The 13225-nt window shown below is 50.5% G+C and overlaps 1 protein-coding gene across 2 annotated transcripts; it reads right to left on the bottom strand.

Moving 5' to 3' along the window:
- Nucleotides 1-740: 740 nt before the first annotated feature.
- Nucleotides 741-12296, bottom strand: LOC311522446 (uncharacterized protein). Of its 2 annotated transcripts, XM_084631785.1 has the most exons (8): nucleotides 11707-12296; nucleotides 11098-11210; nucleotides 8255-10338; nucleotides 7301-7379; nucleotides 5399-5606; nucleotides 4448-4684; nucleotides 3432-3533; nucleotides 741-2312 (listed from the first exon to the last, which is right to left on the bottom strand). In XM_084631785.1, exons 3-8 carry the CDS (start codon nucleotides 10174-10176, stop codon nucleotides 2254-2256), a joined length of 2607 nt encoding a protein of 868 aa, XP_084487911.1. In that variant the 5' UTR covers nucleotides 10177-10338; nucleotides 11098-11210; nucleotides 11707-12296; the 3' UTR covers nucleotides 741-2253. The 2 variants fall into 2 exon arrangements, with proteins under 2 accessions (XP_084487911.1, XP_084487910.1); XM_084631784.1 differs by lacking the exon at nucleotides 11707-12296 and having other exon boundaries at nucleotides 11098-11420.
- Between the last annotated feature and the right edge of the window lie 929 nt (nucleotides 12297-13225).

Raw genomic sequence — 13225 nt, 5'->3', positions numbered from 1 at the left:
TGTGGGGGTTCCCCCTGCTGCCCACGGTGGGCAGCAGGCAGGAGCTGGGGGGGTGCCCCTGTGCTGCTTGCAGCAGAGGGGAGCATCGGGGGTGCCCCTGTGCTGCCCACGGCAGAGGTGGCAGGGGACCCTGCAGCTCCCAGCCGGTGCTGGCTGAAGTCATGGAGGCCTTTGGAAGTCACGGCTTCTTTGACTTCCCTAACCTCTGTGACTCAATCGCAGCTTTATTTATGATCAATAATTACTGGGTTATTAGTGCCCCGATCCTGCCAGCAGCTTCTGCTCATGCTTAGCATTACAGCTGTGAGTATCCATCTCCCATCGAAAGCAATACCCCTTCTTGATCTCTTGCTAACCCTCAAAGAGCTCCTTCAACCTTCGTCCATACCCCCACCCACAACAACCTCAGCACCTCTACTGCCCCCCTCCCCAGGTACCCCCTTAACACCCCCTCCAGCACCCCTGGAGACTCCTAACATCCAAGAGTCTGTCCTACAGGACCCCCCCCAAAATATCCAGCTATGAAAGCACGCAACTACTCCCCCAGCACCTCTCAACCCTCCCCCAACGCCATCTATCTCCAAGTAGCCACCAGCTCTCCCACAAGCACCCTGTATCCATCCAATCCCCCCTACTTAGCACCCACCTACCTTCTGGCTTCCCCAACCCCTCCCTACCACCCAGGAGCCCTAGCACCCACCTACCCTCCAGTATCTGAAGTCAGTGCTGCCCATGGAATATTTCTTTAAAATGATGCTTTATTTTATTTTCACTTTGAAGGGCAGGCTCACGGGCAGACCCACGCAGCACAGAGCTGCCCATTTCAGTTTGCCAGGGTTGTGTGTTTGTTCTTCTTCTAAACCATGTCTGATGTCTGTGAGCAATGAGTGCCGTCCCACGCCGGCCACCCAGCACCACCTGGGCCATCAGGACACGTGGACTCTCCTGTGCTGGGCGAGGTGCGAGTTCTGGCTGAAGCCCCTCCCACGCTCGTGGTATGTGAAGGGGCGCTCGCCCGTGTGCATGCGCTGATGCCCGATGAGCTTGGAGAGAGCTCGGATGAAGCTTTTCCCACACTGGGGGCACTTGTTGGGCCTCGCTCCGCTGTGGCTGAGGCAGCGCACCTGCAGGTGGGACCTGGAGATGAAGCTCTTCCCACATTGGTGGCAAAGATGCGGCCGGCCGGCCGTGCGGGCCCCGCACTTGAGAAAATTGGAGCTTCCGGTGACGCTCTTGGCGGTCTCGGTGCAGGCATGGGCCATGCAGCGGTGCATGATGGAGTTGCTCTGACAGCGAAACCGGCTGCAGTCAGGGCACCAGTAGGGGCGCTCCCCCCATGTGCGGGGCCTGGTGCTTGATCAGATTGTAACCCTGGCTGAACTGCAGCCTGCAGGAACTGCACGGGCATGGCCTCTCTACAGAACGGTTCCCCAGATGCATCTGCAGGGCCGAGGTGGGGAGGAAGCTTTTACCGCATTTGGGGCAGCGGTGGCACTGCTCCCATGGGCTCAGCGGCTGTGGAGAGGGGACATGGGGCAGCGCCACCCTCTCGGGAGCTTCCTACTGCCCCCACCTCAGCTCCTTGCCACCTCTCATGGCCCTGACGCTGGCTGGAACACAGGAAAGCCAGCCGTGAGGGGCTGTCTAACTCGGCCCTATCCTAGGAACCTTCCACCATTATAATACAAAGACATCTTTGTAGTCTTGCCTGTGGCAAGGCATTCAGGGAAGCTTCATCCACCATGGCAGCCATTTTACGAGCCCTACCTGTGACAAGGCATGCTGGGAAATACAATCCACCATGACAGCCATCTAAACAGCCTTGTCCGTGGCAAAGCATGCTGGGAGAATATAGTATAAAAAGAAATCCCCTTTCGGCTGCCTGCGAAGAAGACTGAACTGAAGTGCCCAGGGTGGAAGTCATAGTTTTGGAGTGAAATCCAGCCATTTTATACCCGGCTAGCAGAGCAGGGGCAGACTCGTCAGGGAAGGGGAGCACAACTTGGATCTTCTCAGTGGGCCAGAGAAACCCACTCCTGTCCCTTATTTGACCTTCCATTCTACTTGGGTCAATCACACATAAACCCCTGAGCCCTCTGGACTCAGCCAAACAGCCTGGATTGCCCTAAACCAATGGAAAAAACATGGAATGGGGCATTTGGGAATTACAGCTGCTAGACCAATATATGTGATGCCATTCCAACCCTTTCCCCCCGGCACCATTCCTGTAGTGGTATTTTTAGACTGCAGTTCTTAGGGCAGCGCTTTGCCTTCTGGTCCAGTATTTGTGCAATGTCTGGAGTGACAGGGCCCTGCAATGACACCACATGCAAAATATCACAATAATAAGTAAATTATCTCCAGCACAAGTTACTTTCTTTTAATGCACCTAGTGAGCCAGGGCACTGACTCTCTCTCTGAGGCTCAGTTCCCCACCTGTAAAACAACCAAAATAATCCTTCCTTTTGTATTGTCTATTTAGAGGGTAAACTCTGTGACAGGGACTGTCTCTCACTGCGTGTCTGGGCAGCACCCAGTGCAATGGGGCCCCGATCTCAGGCACTGTATGTCTATGTAGCACCCGGGCACAATGGGGCCCCGATCTGAAGTTAACCATACTATAATAATTTGAAGGGGATGTGGCACGCCATTTTTGTGGGGGACAGAGATTGAGCTGTTAGATACAGCTTAGAAATCCCCATCGAGTAGCTGCTTCCTGGCTTTGTGCTCAGACAGTCCCCGATACTCTCCAAACTGTGTAGAAAACTTTTCCTGCAAATTTGCCTGCCCAACCCTGGAAGCAAAGCTGTTAGACTATAATTAGAGCTGAATGAATAACTGATTTTGTAGTTCACAGGCTCAACCAAAAAATCCCCCCCACAAAAAAATGTGTGTTAGTTTTGAACCAAAACTGTTTGTTTTTTTTTCCAAATTTTTTGCTCAAACTGGAGAACTTGAAAAAATTTGGTTTCAGATCTACAGAAACCTTTTGGCTGGCATAACACTGATCTTTTTAAAAAGTGTTTTGTTTAAATTCAGTTGTTTTTGGGTGTTTTTCACCCTTTTCTTTTTTTTAATTGGACAAACTTCAGAAAAGTAGAAACAAAACATTTCAAAATGGTCACCTCAAAACCTTGAGAGGTTGTTTTTTTTTTTTTTTTGAGTGTTTCCCATGTTTTTTTTTCCAGCTGAAACTTCTAATTGAATTCAACCCAAATTCAGGAATAGTTTTGGAGCCACAAAAAATACATTTTTAGTGAAAATTGTATTTGTCCAAAAAATGTCACCCTAATCTAGTTACAACACCCCTTGGCAGAGCTGCCGTTCCGTAGCTAGCAGCGCCAGCCCCTCTGCCAATACGAGTGGGAGAGCTGCATCCCAGTTCTGTGTTCGGGATTATGGTGGGTCCGAGTTGATCCAATGTTTCTTACCTGTACTGTGGCACCTTTTAGGGGTGGGCAGGGGATCCGGGACCCATGGCGCCTGCCCTTGCTCCATGCAGGAGATTACATCTGGCTTGGGAATGTGGAACCCTGTGCGTGGGGGAGAGAAAGGACAGAGGTGACATGGGTGGGGTTCTCGGCACAGGGGGAGGTGTGATCCCCATGGGAGGGAAGCGATGTCTGGGACCCACTGGGAATGGTGGGAAGGGTGACCCCTGCTGGAGAGCCTGAGATCAAGGAAGCCATGTTCTCAGGGAGGCTGTGGGTGTGTAGTGGCAGCAGGGAGTGGGCAGGGTAGTGCCTCCTTTCTCCCCTACCCCGACGGCAGCCTGGCCAAGGGCCGGTACCAGAGCCCATCCCCAAGAACAAGGACAGGCAGATGTGGCAGCCCCCAGGAAGGGATTTACACCAGGCAGGTCCATTCCTGGATCTCCTTTTAGATAGGAAGTGACAGCGTCTCTGTGACAGGCGCTGCACACTAGGCACCAGGGGGCTGACCCCATAGAAATAAAGGGAATCGAAGAATGTGCTCATCCAGCCTGGCCTCCTGCCTAACCCAGCCAGAGAATCTCTCCCAGCGATTCCTGCCTCTGGCTCAGTAAACTCCTGGCTGAGCTGGAGCGGGGCTTTGGGACAGAGACGCCCCATCTCCACTGACAGACTCCCAGTGAGGGAGAATCCACCCTGTCCTGAGGGGAGCTCTCCCAATGTTCATTCCCCTCCCAGATAAACACTGGTCCCCAATTCCCAGCCAGAATTCATCTCCCATCTGCTCCCAGTCAGACCCTGCCTTTGTCTGGATGTTAAAGAGTCCTCTCTTCCCAGCAGTCTCCTCCCTGTGTGGGTGCTTACAGGCTAGGATCACATCACCTCTTAACTCCTCTGGGACAAACTAAAACATACCGAGCTCCTTCAGATTCTCCCTGGGCTGCTGGCTTTCCGGGGCCGAATCCCAGGCACCAGGAGCTGGCCCAGACCTTCCCCCGAGACACACAGCCCCTTACCGAGCGACTGGAGGCTCCAATAGTTCTCCAGCATGACGTCCCTGTACAGCTCCCTCTGCTCCTCATCCAGCAGCTCCCACTCCGCCTCCGTGAAGGTCACAGCCACGTCCTCAAACTGCACCGGCCCCTGCAGTGTCCGGGACTCTCCTCTCAGTGCTGGCTGCTCCAGGGACCCTTGCCCCTCCTCCGTCGCAGGTGGGGGAGAGGAGTTGAGCTCAGGCAGCAGCGCTGGAAATGCTGACGGAAGGAAACAGAGCTGGGTATGGCTCAGCTGGAGGCTGACGAGGGCGAGCGATGGCCCCGGCACCCAGGACTCCACTCTGCAGCGAGGGCAGAATCCAGGGTGGCTGGGGACAAGGAGGGGCTGTGAGAGGACGGGGCCACATAGGGGTAGTTGGGAGGGAAGGCAGGGCAGATGCAGATGCAGCCTGGGATAACGGGGCAGGTAGTGGGGTGGGACTCAGGACGCCTGGATTCAATTCCTGGCTCCACCACCATGGAGCTGCTGTGTGACCCTGGGTATGTCACTGCGCCTCTGTTTCCCCTCCCAACTTTTGTCTGTTTAGACATGAGTTTTTCAGGGCAGGGACTGTGTCTGTGCAGTGCCTGGCACGACGGGGCCCCAATCTTGGTCGTATGTGTCCATGCAATGCCTGGCACAACAAGGTCCCCAGTCACTGTGTGTCTGTGCCATGCCTAACATGACGGGGCCCCGATCCTGTTGGGGGTGCTGCTGTAACTCAGCCAAAGGAGGAGACTCCCTGCTCAGGGGTGGGGCACGGGGCTGATCAGTTACATCCCCTCCCTGCACTGACACCAGCAGACCACTGAATTGTCCACAATGTGGCCACAGCATTGCGGCCTGCCCGAACCAGCCTGTGCCCTCCATATGCCCAACTCTGGTCACTCCCCTCCCTGTCCCTTGTCAGCCCCCCGCATTCTGCCCCATACCTATTTCCTGGAGGGGCTGGGGCGCCTCTCTGGGGACATGTAGTGCATTGTTCTGGGGTCCTGGAGGTTCACCCTGTCCTGCATCCTTGGATACACACTCAGGATGGGGCTGCAGCCATTTCAGCTGGAAGCCAGGATATTCCCATAATGCCCCAGAGGATGCCATCTTCTCTGAGTTCTCTTCCTTGATGTTCACACCCACCACGACCTGGGAAAGAGCCAAACATGTCAACGTGGAACTGGAGCTCGGCACCCTCTAGGAAGAGTTGGGTCTGAGAGGGGAGATGGCAGGGAATATCCCACTGAGATATGGAGGGGACACAGACCCCACGGCCAGCAGGGGGCGCTGCAGGGGCTCATGGGAGAGAGAGCCCAATAATCCTGGCTTGAGCCAGTCTGTGTCTATCAAAGCTTCCCTCAGACACAGCTCTGCCCATGCCCCTCATTCCCGATCTGCAGCCATCCTGCTATCCCAACCCCGGACACAAATGGATTGAGCTAACTCTAGAATAAGAGTGTCCACACGTAGACTTAATCAATAGTTAATCCGTTTTATGTTCACCCACGCACCCCCCACGTATACCACCTTATTCTGGATTATTTACGTCTAGGCAAGCCCTAACCTCTCACTCAACAACATTTTTTTGCAGCCATTAAATAATTTTTGGAGCTTTTCTCTGCACCCTCTCCAATTTTTTCAATACCCTTTTTAAAAACACTGACACCAGAACTGGCTGCAACATCCCAGTATCAGTCTCACCAATGCCATATACACAGGTGAAACATCCAAGGGTCGCATAAACCCTTTTTGCCACAGCATCACACTGGGAGCTCTTGTTGAGTTGCTCATCCACTGACCCATAAATCCTTTTCAAAGGCACTGCTTTCCAGGATACAGTTCCTCATTCTGGGGCAAGGCCTGCCTTCCTTGTTCCTAGATGTATAACTTTGCATTTGACTCGATTGAAATCCAGGTCGCTCTGTATAACTATTCTGTCCTCATTATTTATCACTCGCCAATCTTTGGGACACCTGCATATTTTGTCAGCCGTGATTTTGTATTTACTTCCAGATCATTAATGAAATGAAAGCGCTGGACCAATGCCTGCAGAACCCCAAGAGGAACACCGTCATTCAGTAAGGATTCTCCATTAATGACTGAGATCTATCAGTCAGCCAGTTTTTAATCCACTTAGCGTGTAATTTACGGATATGGTATAGGCTGAATTTTACGTCAGAACGTTGGACGTCACGAAATCAAATACCTCTTACCGAAGTCTACGTCTATTACATCTACGCAGTTAGCTTTTTTAACCAAACTTGCCACCTCATTAAAGAATGAAATCAGATCTGATAAGACTCATTTTCAATTAAAAAACCGTGATGACTTGCCTTAGCTATAATCCCGTCCTTTAATGCTTTATCTGACATTATTTTCCATTCCATTATTCTGCCTAGGATTGACATCAGGGTAACCCAGGTTGTCCAACTTGCCCTTTTTAAATATTGGCAGGACATTAGCTCTCTTGCAGTCTTCTGGGTTTTCCCCAGTATTCCAAGACATATTAAAAATGAACAGCAGCAGGCCACAGATCTCCTCACTCACCTGTTTCAGGACTTCTGAGTGTGAGATATCTGGGCTTGCTGACTTTTAAAAGTTTATTCCTACTCATTTTTTTTTAACGTCCTCCTTGGTTACTAAAAGTCTAGAAAGTATTCCAGCATTGTCATACGATCAGGGTTGCCAACTTTCCAACTGTTAAAAACCGGGCACCCCTGCCCCACACCCGATGCTCCGCCTCTTCCATGAGGCTCCGCCCCCTACCCCACCTCTTCCCCCTTGCTCCTCTCCCCCTCCCACCCTCCATCACTCACTCTGCCCCTCCACCCCCCGGGACTCACCTGCCACCCGCAGAGCTGGGCTGGGAGAAGCTCATGTGGAGCCTGCCTGTCTGCCCAATCGGGGGACAGCGGCTGGGCTCTGGCTCGGAAAAAAAAGCATAGTTAGCACCCGCAGAGCCTTTTAACATTCCCCTTTCCCATTCTCTCTCTTCAGTGTCCCACTGTACTGAGCTTTTCCTGATTTCACTAAGGCTACACTACACTACCACGTATGTCAGCAAAACTTATGTTGCTCAAGGGTGTGGAAAAAAAACACCCCCCCGAGTGACATAAGTTTCACTGGCATGAGTGGTAGAGTGCTTTATGTTGGCGGGAGAGCTCTCTCCCATCAGCACAGAGCGGCTACACAAGAGATCTTATATCTTGCATTGGTACAGCTGTGTCACTGTAACATCTCAAGTGTGGACATGACCTTAATCTCCCCACTGACCTATAATGAAATTAGAGTTTGGTAACATAGTACACAGGAAAATGATGGTGAGATTTTATTCTTTGATCTGATCTGTGCAATAGTATTTGCATAAACCCAAGGTAGATGTAAATATTTCCAGGCATAACAAAAAAACATTATACGTTTATCCATTCTGTTCTATTGGAACCTAATCACTTATCAAGTCTAAAGGACGTATGCAAAACCTTTCAAACCTCACCGTCTAAAATTAGGCACCTCAATTGGACACTTTCATAAAGCTAAGTCGGTTTTCAGTGGTGCTGAGCACCCACAAAACCTCTGAAAACCAGGTTGCTTTTCTGCGTGTGCTTTAATATACGGTTAGGTGCCAAGTTGTACATTTTTGGACGTCACCAGATGCTGTATAATCATTTCATACAACCTTTATATCTTCTTTATACTTCACGAGACATTAAAAAACAAAAACAGTGCAAGGAACTCCCTAGTACAGCCCCAAAGCACTTTCATGAGAATAGCAATTTAAAACCTATTTAAATTTATACTTCTGATATTTTCTTGCCGTTCCCACAAGCTCCTTAGCCGCTTCCGTCTTCAAAAATCCAGCAAACTCGGCACAGGTCATTTGATAGTTGAAGTGCACGAATAGCTTAGCTTTTGCCACGTCCACTTGGAGCCGATTCCTTTTGTCGGTCCGCAAGTTCTTCATAACCCTGAAAATGCCTTCCACAAATGTGTTGCTGGGTGGGGTAGCAAGCACATGCTGCACAATTTTAAGTAAGTTTGGGGCCTCGCAGCGCTTAAAGAATTCTACCCACACCTCGGAGACATTGTGGGGCTCTTGTGACTGCCGACGCAGTGTCGATTCAGCAGAATTTGTCAAATTCTTTAGGGTCGGTAGCACATCATTCAACGTACACATTTCTGTAAATAGTTCATCTCCGTCCACTTGAATGCCCAAGCTTGTCGTCAAAGCACACAGTTCGTCTAGCTCAAGAGGTCTGTCCAGATTGAGGGGTGCACACAACTTATAGAAAGAGTTTTCACTGAAATCAAACCACTTTTCCAGGTACTGTACCATACGTGTGTAAGCCCGTTGGGCATCTCCAACAAATTTATTCTGCTTGTTAGGTGGTAGTTTCTTCAAGAACTGTGTCACCTTGTACCCATAGAATCCTCTTTCTTGTCGATTCTGAATCTCTCTCCTCAGCTTGTTGAATTTAGTATACAGTTCAGTTACCTGAACGTAATCACTCTCAAGAACCTTTATGGTGTTGTTAAATTGGCTCATAATGTTGTGCACAAAATAGATGTACAGCTCGGGAAGCGTAAGAGTTTCATCGTTGGACACTGCATGCTCTTGCTCAGAAAGGAAGGCCCATATTGCACGGCACACATTTTCCTCTCCTTTGCTCACAAAGTAAGATTTGAGTGCTGGCCAATTCTTCAGTAACCTGTCTACTGCAGTGAAAAGGGTCAGAAAACGTGTAGCTATATGGGGTAAGATTTCTGAATATTCTGTCCCCATGAAGTCAAAGAACTCTTTAAGTTCACTAATATTCTTTTCACTGGACGAGAATTCACTGAAAACGTTGATGACCAAGTGCTCTACATCATAAGAGAGCATTTTCAAGCCATGTTTCGCCGTATTGTGTAGTATGTGAGCACTGCAATGGCCTGGCACAAGGTTTGGTAAATCCAACATTCGTTTTAGGTGCACGAAAACAGACTTGTGTTTTCCAAAATTAACAGATGCATTGTCTGCTCCATATGCCACAATTCGATTATGTATCAGACCGGCATTTTGAAGACAACTTTTTAAGTTATTTGCGATTGCCTCTGATGTTTCGTCTGCATCCTCAAAAAAGTCTATGATACACATGCAGCTTCCCTTATCTTTATTAAAGTAGCGGACGGCAACTGGGAATAATTTTGTGTTCCCTTTATTAGAAGCATCCATCGCTATTGAGAACGATGTTGATCCAATGTCTTGCACAGCCAGTTTCAATGAATGGGGGGCTAGTACTTTCTCGATCAAAACCTCCATTTTTGTCCTTCTGCAGTGAATTTTGGAAGCTATCTTGGAATCAGTGAAAATGGAGCAGTACAGCGTACTTCCGCAATCTTGAGAACGGTAGCTGTGCTGGTGTTTAACTCCATGATATGTTAGAAGCAATTCAGCTGCGCACGTGTGTTCTTCTTCAGAGGCATCAGCCTTTACGAAGAATTTATCCATAGTACTAGACCGTACCTGTGCTCGTACTTTGATTTTGTGACCCGGTGTCTCCGCATGATGCTTGATAGCTTTTACAGAATCAAACTTAACCGTGAATTGAACACGACAAATAGAACAATACCCCGAGTCTTCACTTGCTTTCATAAGCCAATTCCGATATGCTGGGAGTTGCAACCACTTGTCTTTAAAAGAGCACAGCCTTTGAATCTTTCTCTTTTCAGGTGCTGCCATTTCACCTCGCACTAGTCTGACTGCAGCGCAGTTTAGCCACCAGATAAAAGAGCGTCGACTGAGGATGCCGCGATGTTAACTACATAGCTGACCGCTGAAGCCTGCTGGCTAGGCACTTAACTCTTTAAAGGCCAGTTGCTCCCCTCTGCTTGTGGTTGCGCACTAAAAAAGTTAATTCAAAGAGTCAATCAAATATGTTATTCTGACAGATATATATTCTAATTTCAGGTATTATTTGTTACAGGACACTAGAAGAAGATAGAAAATTGCAGTACCTGGACTTTTAGAGTCTGGTCAATACTTCTGACCAGAGACTGCCCAGGTCCCCTTAATACAGGACTATTATATTATATCATCCTCTATATTTTGTCATAAGCTATTTTTCAGTGGAGCTAAAGTTAACAGAGATGTTTTGACCAGTTTCTGCAAGGGCATCTCTGCATATTTGCATCCTGGCTGGGATGATTTAGTTGGTGTTGGTCCTGCTTTGAGCAGGGGGTTGGACTAGATGACCTCCCGCGGTCCCTTCCAACCCTAATCTTCATATGATTCTATGAGCACCATTCTGGGAACAGCACTAACTGGTGCAGCTAGCACATCAAACCTAAGACTGCATGCTTACGTAGGTGTCACCGTTTTTCATGTTTGGGAGAGTATTATTAAGCAGTGACAAACTGATGTGAAAACTATAAGATAACAATATAATTTACATTTGAAACCAGCTGCTCTCCAGATTAACAAAACAAGACACTACCATGTTGATATATTAAGTCGACTGTATTAAGATAATATATTCTGAAATTTGTTTTAACCTTTCAAACAATAAAAAACCCACCCAGAAGAGAGAATGCAAAGAATTTAGTTCATAATCCAACACCACATCCCCATCACAGACAATGTTTATATTTACAAATCAGTTACCTGGCATTCCTTAGAGTACACAGTTCTGTCATAAAGGTGGTTCTCAGGTATCATCTTCATTTTTCTGGACTATATTGACTCTTAACACACGGCATCCGTTGTTCAAACCTTTGCTGAGTGTTGTGTCAGAGAAATCAATCATGGCACAGTGGGGTGGAGGACAGTCCCCAGAGCAAGGGGCGTGGTGGGGACAATCAGGGCACAGCGGGGTGTGGTCGGTCCTCAGAGTGAGGGTCTGGGGCTAGGGTTGCCAACTTTCTACTTCCCCTCCCCAGACCCCATTCCACCTCTTCCCTGAGGCCCCACTTCTTCCCCAAGCCTGCCCCCCTCATTCCTTCCCCCCCTCCGTTGCTTGCCACCTCCCCCACTCACCTGCCACCTGCAGAGCCAGGCTGGGAGGAGCTGATAGGAAGCCTGGCTGCCCAATCAGGGCACAGCAGTGGGGCTCTGGCTCAGAAAAGTCGGTCCCCAGAGTAAGGAGCCAGGGCAACTGGGGCGCAGCAGGGCAGGGGGGCGGGCGGTCCCCGGAGCAAGGGGCTGAGGCAGGGGCAATGGCTGAGGGAAGGGCAGACAAGATCCCCTTCTGGGCAGCCCCAGTATCCAACCTACTTCAGTCTGCTGGAGGCTGGAACCACTTCTCTCCGTCAACAGCTGAGCAGCTCCCCCAGGTAGCAGCAGGTGCTGCTCTTGCCGCCCTCTGAGCGGAGAGGCTGCCTGCGGTTACACCGATAACCGGACGTTGAGTGTCCGGTCCCCTTTTCGACTGGACAAAACGGGACCCCTGGCAGTTCTACATACCGCACAATTACAATACTCCATGGAGCGTCTTTCCAAGGGCAGAGCAGAAATGCCCATTGAGCCCTTCTGCCTTCGCTGCACCATCATCATTCACAATTTCCCCATCTCCAGCCAGCGCCCTGCTTTGCTTCCCCATAGACTGAGCCCCCTGCCCCGGAGCTCTCCTGCGGCCCGGACCTGGCTCAGCTGGGGGGGGGGGGTGGGTCCGGTTCCAGCCCCGGTTGGGCTCCGAGCCCCACGCCCGGCCCTGCAGCCCCCGATTTCCTGCCTCTGCGGCTGTTTCTCCTCCTGCGCTCACAGGGGGACTCGCCCCCGTACGCCCAAGCCAGCCCCGGAGAGACCCAGGTGTCCGGGGAGGGGTTGGCACAGGAAGGTCCCTCCATTTTCCGTCCCTCTGTAAACACGGCCTGCTTTCCCCAGGCACCGAAAGATTTAGGCGCCTCCTCCAAGCTTTTTAACCCTTCAGCTTCCCGATTTGGGGAAAGTGTGCGCCATTGCACCATTGCGGGGGGTTTGCTGGAATCCCCAGCTCCTGGAGTCACGCGATCACGGGGGACTCCCCCTGCCACCCCCAGCAAAGAGAAAGGGCGTTTTGTAGCCCTGGTGGTTGCAGAGTAAAAATGTGACCATTTCACCCATGCTGCCTGCAAATATACACCATATTTCCCAAAGGGAAAATAGGACATTGTGTGGGGCTAGTCCTCCCCCTCCCCCAGTGCAGGGCTGGCCCGAGCCCTGCCTGCCCCTTGCCCGAACCCCTGCATGGGGCTGGCATGGCCACTTGCATGGGTGGCGGGTGAAATTTCTCCTGGGGTAGGCTCCCTGTCCCCTGGCTTTTTCCACCATTGGCCGCACCCACACTCCTCACCGCCCCCACCTGCACCACTTGCTGTGTCCCTCCTCTTCTCCACCCCTCTCCCCTGTGGGCACCGGGGGCATTTGTCCCATTTGCTCTTGATGATCAAGTTGGCAAGAGCAAATGGGACAAATGCCCACTTTTGCCGGAGAAGTTGGGACAGCCAGGACAAGGCTTAAAAAACAGACTGTCCCAGTCAAAAAAGTGACATATGGTCACCCTATGTAGATACTGTGAAACCAGCAGGTACGGCTGGGAGGGGGACATTATCCCCAGTGCCTCTATTGTTGCCTGGAGTAGCAACATGGCCAACTCTCTCAATACGATAGGATGTTTTCCTCAAAGTCCCAGCTCCTGGAATCCCGTGATGACAAGAGACGCTGCTTTTTGGAAAAATCAGCTTCTACCAGTGCTGCCTTGGGGTGGCAGGGAGGGGAAAGGGATGGTTTAGTTTGCCCCGGAGAGCCCCTATTT

The sequence above is a fragment of the Lepidochelys olivacea genome, assembly GCF_965140295.1.
Source record: "Lepidochelys olivacea isolate rLepOli2 genome assembly, chromosome: 6".
Classification (NCBI taxonomy): domain Eukaryota; kingdom Metazoa; phylum Chordata; order Testudines; family Cheloniidae; genus Lepidochelys; species Lepidochelys olivacea.
The sequence above is the reverse complement of the archived record's forward strand: the minus strand, read 5'-3'. Positions and strand labels throughout refer to the sequence as shown.